We start from the raw sequence: 8,196 nt of genomic DNA on the forward strand, positions 1-8,196 counted from the left end.
AATAGAATATGTACAGGTAAAAAGTAGGTCACAGGATATGTGTAGTAGTTGCAATAAGATCGCACAATCTTTAAGAGTCACGAGTAGGTCAAAGAATAGGGATTGGTTCATTAAATCTGTAAGGTCAGAGATGTAGGTCACTAAGTCTATAGGTCACTGGATCTGTTGGGATCACATATAGGCCTCAGAATATATTGGGGTTACAAGAAGGTCACAGTCTGTAGGGGTCACAGGGAGGTCACACTCACAAGAAGGTCACACAATCAGCAACGGTCATGAGAGGCTCACTGACTCTGTAGGAGTAACGTGTAGATCACAGAATTAATTTTTAGTGGTCACATGAAGGTTACACAGTACAGAATGTTTGGGTAACAAGCTGGTCACATATCTCATGGGCATCGGAAGCAAATTGAAAGTGGGGGGGGCTAGACTAATCCTAGAAATATTGAGAAAAAAGTAATTCCCAAAATCATGGAAATCCTAATCCGGGGGGGAGTATACCTATACTTCCAAAAAAAAAATTACTTACCCAAATTTTTTTCCCAAAATCATGAAATTTCTAATCCGGGGGGGGGGGGGGGCTAGTATGCTTCTGAATCTACTTCTTAATCTTTCAAGATAAATTTAGGAACAATAATCCTTCCTGCGAGAAAAAGTGGGGGGGCTGAACCCTCTATCATGCTATGTTTCTAATGGTTAGATATAACTTTGCAAAAAAAGTGGGGGGGGGGCTAAGCCCCCCCTAGCCCCCCCGGTTCCGACGCCTATGTATCTTAATGTCAAATATAAGTTCATTAGGTCAAATATCATAGAATTCATAGAGGTCAATCATGCTGAACTCTTATATTGATACATATAAAAAGTAGGCCTAAAGTGACTGAATGTGTATATATGTAAATCTTTAATCATAGCATGAGGTTATATTCAGTAGCTGAGTTTTATTCTGACAGCACTGACAGGTTGATCCAGGAAACAATTAGAAGTCGGTTCAAGAATTGTACGGTCCTAACAGTTGCCCACAGGATTCATACCATTATGGACTCCAGTCGAGTCATGGTAGGTATCCCTGCCTCATATCTCCACATAATCACTTGTTAAAAAAAGCCAACTTTGCAGTGTACAAAATTTATCATATATGTTCTTACTGTGTAAATAAATTCAATACATAAATAACAGTATGTATGGATATAAATAATTTCAAAACACCTGCATTCTTATATTTCTTTCTTATTCCAGGTTTTAAATCAGGGAAAACTTGTTGAATTTGATACACCATATCAACTTCTACAGATAGAAGATGGATTCTTCAGAAATCTGGTCCAACAGACTGGAAAAGCCCAGGCAAAAGTTTTACAGACATTAGCTGAGAGTTTCCACAAAGAGAGATCTTGATATATGTTTTGGTTTAGAACTCTTTTAAAGATTTTTATCAAAATAAATTGATGAATTCAGTAAATTTGTTGCCTTTGATCAATGTGTACACCAGGTCACGTGATCCTCACATCGTCAGTGTTAGCTTGATGACGCGACCTCTAAATATTTGATTTCTTTGATTTCCATTTCCTGCGTGTCTTGATCAAAGACAACGTTGAACCTTTCACCTTCAGTATACTCTTTAAGGTGGCCTGGTTAGTGTTTTGTTATGTTTTCTCCATATTTAATGTTTACAATGCTTCAATAAGGCATTTCTAATGGTCAACCAAAATTTTGGTGTCAGTCGTTCAATTATAAGCAATATACACAGCTCATAATGCTTTGATACATATATGGAAATATTTATAGCTCGTCTTTTTTTTTTTACATTTTGATTTTCCATGTTTAGACCTAAAATAAATATGACAAATGCTGGGAACTGTTTATTGGTGTACAAAACAAGTTAGCAGATAGAAATTAAAACTTGTGTGCATGACATTCGTAGAGTAATAAGCAAGTAACAAGGCTCAGAATTCTTGTTATGTAAAGAAGGCTAGCCTCGTGCCATGTTTTTGTTTACATTGGTTCAATATACCGGTAAATTTAAAGTTCTTTTTCAAGATGATTCTATCTGATAATTCGTTTTGAACATGAAACAGTCATTAGCGTTTGTCACATTCATTGACATGTGACAAATTTTAGGTCTAAACTTCGAGTTTTCTTTTGAACATTTAAAATGTAAATAAAAACATGCCTTGAGCTTTACATAACAAAAAACTGTAAGCTCTGTAGCTTACTTATAATTTCAACCGAAACTCAAACTTTGGTTGAATATTAAAAATGCCTTACTCAAGCACTGGTTACATTAAAACAGAATAAAACAAATTTTGACCGAAATCGTAACATAACATAAAAAGAACTTCTACTGGTATGTTGAACCAATGGAAAATGAAACATGGAACGAGCCTCGTTTAAATAACAAATAATTATGAACTCTGTAACTTGCTTAAAACTCTACGAATGACATTCAAATTTTAGTTGATCATTACAAATGCATAAAATAATGCCTTAAGCATCGTTAACAAAAAAAAAGAAAAAAAAGAAAAATTGAATTCAATTCAATTTATTGACAAAAAGCATACGTGGCGCAAGTCATACATGCAGTATACAAATATAATTAGTACATAGATTTTCTTATGTAAAATGCATCACGTATGGAGTTACAAATATTTTTGTTGATTGAACATCTGATGGGTTAAGATTTTATAAGATATACACGTGTTATTAAAAGGTGAACAATATTCACTTCGTTGTTGTTAATAAAGAGGACATACAAATAAAAAATGATATTCAACTTCAACAACAGTATGACAATTGATACAATATCTTTCGTCCCTTGGAATAATAGGGTTACAATACCTGTCAACCTCTATTTGTAATTTATGTGCACTTATTCTTACTTGAGTAAAAAAGGAACGAATTTTCTTGGAAATGGAAAATCTAAGAATGGTTGAATTTCAAGCTTGTTTAGATATTGTGTACTTATTAACTGGCTGTAGAATGACAATTTTCCATTGTTAATGTCTTTGAAAACTATATTTTCAAAATAGTTTTTCAAATTATATTAAAAATCATTTATAGATACTGTATTAGTATGTGAACCAATAATATCGTCAAGGATTCTTCGTATACAGTAATGCCAACAAGGTTTTCCATTTCCTGCAAGTTTTTCATCCTCTAAATATGCATGTTTTAAAAGCCAATCTGAGTTCTCTTGATCTGAAAAATTTTTCTGCACTCTGAAATAATATCTGTGTAACGACTTATATATTCTGTTAATAATAGAAAGTGCACCAAACTCTATTCTAACTGCTAAATTAGAAGCTTTATTATGAATGAAGTTTTGTCAAAATCTTTTGTTATATTTTTAAAATCACTTATCCAAATTTCTGAGGCATAAGTCAAAATTCGCATAATGCATGATTCATAAATCTTATATTGAACTTTTCCTGAAAGACTGTGATTGTTTGGTAGCTTTGATTTGTATGTCTACACTAAAACTTAGCCACAAAAGGCGCCAAATCACCTACCTCTAAAGTCAGCAACAAAAGGCACTAAATCATCTACCCCTAAAGTCAGCTTCAAGAGGTGCAGAAATCAGCAACAAACAGACTCCTAAAGTCAGCTACAAAAGATTCTAAACTATATACCCCCAATGTCGGCGACAAAAGGTACCAAATCTTCTGTACGTATATTCACCCCTTTGCATTTTCTGAATCATCCCTGTGTCTTAACACATTAAAAGTACTTTGGATGTATATCAAATTGTGCAAAAGTACTTGTTCAACACTTAAATAGTGTCTTAAGATAGTGAGGTTGATGCATAGAATGGGTTCAGAAAAGATTCAATTTCCAGGGAAATGCAAGCAATGCCCGCAATACCGTAATTATCACGTGTTGACTACTTTTTAGAGTTGTAGTTTGGATTGAAATAATTCGTGTTTATCCCTTGTAACCCATTGATTTTATATCATGTATCCGTTACAGAGAAGAAATATTTTTCTGATTAAATGAAAGTAATAAAGGGTACAGGCGATTTGTTCTCCGTCCAAATTAATTCAAACAATTTAGAGTATTAAATTCACCTCACGAAAAAGATTTTAACTGAGAGTTTTAATTGTATAACGTAAACAGAGATAGAATGAGTGATCTGTCACTGCCTTTCTCATTAACCTGAGTTGATGTAATTAATATGATTAAAATTCGTTGCTACCTCGAATAGATTTGAAAATAAAAATATTTTGTGCTTTTTGTATCTGATTTTTCAAGAACATTTAATTCAGGGAGATTTGGTTCATTTATTACCACATTTTAAATTAAGGTTTTGGTTCAGGAGAGTTGGTGCTATTTGTAGCTGACATTTTAAAGACTTCGTTGGTAAGGAAGTTTAGTGCTTTTTGTTGCTGACATTTTAAAGAATTCTTTGGTAAGGAAGTTTAGTGCTTTTTGTTGCTGACATTTTAAAGAATTCTTTGGTAAGGAAGTTTAGTGCTATTTGTTGCTGGCTTATCAAAATAGTTTAAGTTTTGGATATTTTGGCACTGTTTGTTAAAATAACAAGTAATTCTTTAGGTTTGGGATATATGGTTCTATTGGTGATGACCTTTCAAGAGGGTTAATGTTGAGGAGATGAGGTGCTCTCCGCTAATTTGTCGCTGACTTTTGAGCGGTACTAGTTAGATTTTTGAGGTTAGGCGCTATTTGTGGTTTATTTTTCAGTAATATCTTAAAGGGAGTGATCAGTTCTTACTCAAACGAAAGAAAAAAAAGAAAGAAATTAAACTCAACACATATTGTGACTTCTTGTGCAGTCTATAACAGCCTCCTTGGGTAGCTCAATTTACAGCTCCCATCATTTTAATTAATTAATTTTTTTACATTTAAAATATATGTAAATAATCTAAACCCTACAAGTAATTCATTCCTTCTCATTATATATATATATATATATATATATATATATATATATATATATATATATATATATATATATATATATATATATAATTTTTATTCGTTCACTGTAATCTACTTGTTACCTGTGTAATTCGAATTTCGATAATGGAGGAAATAAAGATGAATACTTACTTGTCAACAGTTCTTATTTGGTGCTTTTTGACTGTCACTTTCGCTTGAGGATATCAGCCGGCTCGCCCATGAGGATTTTGTAGCGTGCAGTACAAAAATATCTTGAAACAAATGTACAGAACGGGTGAACTCATGCATAAAAATGTGAATAAAGCACGATAAGAACGTTTCTATGCGAGAATTGATACCACCTATCAAAACTCTCTATTTTCTTAATTTTATTCGAATTTAACTAAGTTTACGTGACAAATTGTACAATTTAACATTATGGTAACAATGGATATTCTCAGCAACAGAACTAGCAATCTTTTTTTGTTAACGCCAAAAGTTACGACCACCCTTGTCTAAGCGTAGATATTTGGCTTAATTTAGGTCGGCGCAAATTTACGTTTTTTAGGAAAACATACCTTAGCCCAAATATTTGATTTATGCCACGCGTAAGGTTACGCCGGTCGTACGCCTTTTAGTGAAATAGGCCCTTGGATTTACAGTGGGTCTCTTATGGCTCCGAATCTTCATGGCTCCAGCTCTTATAGCTAATTATTGCAATTGTTGGAAAAAAGTACAAAGCTAGGAAAGACTTATTCAGTTACATCTAAGGGTTTGTACAAATTAAAGTCCGCAGGCATTTGAACTAAATTGTATAAATTGAAAACTAACAATTTTTTTTTTTTGAAACATTTTATTGAAACTCTTTTACAATTTTACATGAAACAAAAAAAAATAATATTTAGCGTAATATTTGGCAAAAGAGTTATATATCACAGAGAGATAAAATAAGACAGACAGGCAATCACACCATGTACATCAAACATAAATCAGCTATATTGTAACGGATATTGGGTTCCTAAGTTCAGTATAATAGCGAATATATATGCTACCTATACAGCAAATCACAAATTACTTTCCAATCTCTTTTATATTCTAAATATTTGCAGTTTTTTAATAGCATAAATTTTTGAATAAGGAATCTATCGGCAATTATGAAACTTAAACTAAGAAAGTCAAGTTTTTGGATAGGTTTGAATTTACAGGAAAAAATGTATTGTTTTACAATAAGTATCAATAAGTTCTGAACTCTGTATAATTTATTATTGTTGTATTTACCGAAAAGTATGCTACTTTTATCAAAAACAAAAGAGACATTATATTTTGTTAAGAACAGCTATTCAATTCTATACCATATATACTTAACTTCAGAGCATTCTGTAAATACATGTTTTATTGTTTCAATGTTTAATTTACGGAAGCTACAAAGAGGAGAGTCCTTAAGATAAATTTTATAGAGATAATTTTTTGTAGGGACAGTTCTATGTAATATTTGATATTGCATCCATTGGAGTTTAGATTCAAGAGTAACTTTAAATGGAAGTTCAAATATATTTCCCCAGTCAAATTCATTCATATCATATCCTTTTTTCTCTCCAATTTATTACCGAGGTAAATTGCTTTTTCTTTTCTCTAGTAAGTAAATTGTGCATATCTTTACATCCTTTTTTACTTTTTTACTTTTGTAAAACACTTTCAGGGGCATTGGTATATATGGCTGAATCTTTTGTTTTACTTGTGTCATATTACACGTCCCTATATATTCAAAAATTGCGTTCCTCAGTCCTACATATTCTACATAATTTGTTTTTACCTTTGAGTTAATAATCGTTTCATAAGTTACGAAATTACCATTTGGATCAAAAAAGTCAATAATATAAATCATACCATTATTAAAATATTGTTTTAGAAACACAGATGCCTTGTTTATTTTAATTCTTGGATTATACCATATATGTTCAAATGGAATTAATTCTTTTATAGTTATCTGGCAATCAGTTATTTTGGTCCAGCTCAGAAGTACTTCTTTCCAGAAACAATTATGTATTAATTTACATATTTTTAGAGTATATTCAGTACCTCTTCACCATAAGTTGCTCACACTAGAATTCATTTCAGCTTCTAAAATATGTATCCATTTCGGCGAGGAATGAGGAAGTCTTCTTCTCCAGGTTGATTTAAGTGCTAACATAAATTCCTTGTAATCAATCATCTTTAGCCCTCCCTGATTGTAGTCTTGAATGATTGTATTTTTCTTAATTTTGTGTATATCTGACCCCCAGAGATAATTGAATAAAGCTTTTTCAAACTTTTGTATTAATTCATCAGATCAAAAGTTGTATTATTCCAGGTCAGTTTCCATCTAGAGTGATGAAAAACATCTTTTGAAATTTTTTTTACTGCCTATCCAGACCATTTTTGTTTGCGTAAAGTTAATTCTTAGAACTGAAATACTCGCAAAAATATCTAATTGTATAAGAATCCCATTTAAAGATTCTGGTGATCCATTTGATTTGTAACAAGAGATGTATCATCTGCATATTGAGAGATTATATATTATTCTCCATCTCTTGTTATTCCTTTAATATCTTTGTTATTTCTTATCAAACTTCCTAATATTTCAGAAGATAATAAAAATAAATGAAATTGGGTCACCCTGCCTACAGTCTGGTTTTAAAATATTTTGAAGAGAATCCATTTCGTCAGACACATGAATTTATATCATTATAAAATGTTTTAACCCAATCTTTGATAGGTTGACCAAAATTGAATGTCAAGTGTCTGATAAATGAAATCCCATGATATCGAATCAAAATCTTTTTCAAAAGCTATCATCATTAGCAGACCAGGTATGGAATTTCGTTCTGTATAGTTCATAATATCATATACAATCCTAATGTTTTCACCTATAAATCTCCCTTTTATAAAACCTGTTTGATCTTTACATACGAATTTGTCTAGAAAAGTTTTAATGCGTTCTGAAATACAACCTGAAGCCATTTTATATATGAAATTAAGAAGACAAATTTTGGGTTGGGTTTCTAACATACCAAAAATAGCGTTAAACGGCATATATACATGTAACCCTCCCGCAGCATAGAGTTTTTCGCTAATAACTCCCACAAATAACGCTAACTATTAAAGTACTGAAACTCCTTGAAGCGGAATGACAATATCTGGATTGTCACAGTTTGTATGACCTCATGTAGTAACTAATTCAGATGCATGCTTGGTCACTGTTTTTCATGTGTATTTGATTTGTTTCTTAGGTGAACATAAAAATGATATACTAACTTTCACTTAAAG

The 8,196-nt window shown here is 31.8% G+C and overlaps 1 protein-coding gene across 1 annotated transcript in view; it reads left to right on the top strand.

Moving 5' to 3' along the window:
* Positions 1–1,456, top strand: part of LOC105337548 (ATP-binding cassette sub-family C member 4) — a 52,045-nt gene extending 50,589 nt beyond the window's left edge. The window contains exons 31-32 of the mRNA XM_066077377.1: positions 951–1,056; positions 1,237–1,456. Of these exons, the coding sequence (XP_065933449.1) occupies positions 951–1,056; positions 1,237–1,392 (262 nt within the window). The 3' untranslated portion in view covers positions 1,393–1,456. The remainder of the gene's footprint in view (positions 1–950; positions 1,057–1,236) is intronic.
* Positions 1,457–8,196: the final 6,740 nt, after the last annotated feature.

Source organism: Magallana gigas, chromosome 2 (genome assembly GCF_963853765.1).
Source record: "Magallana gigas chromosome 2, xbMagGiga1.1, whole genome shotgun sequence".
Classification (NCBI taxonomy): domain Eukaryota; kingdom Metazoa; phylum Mollusca; class Bivalvia; order Ostreida; family Ostreidae; genus Magallana; species Magallana gigas.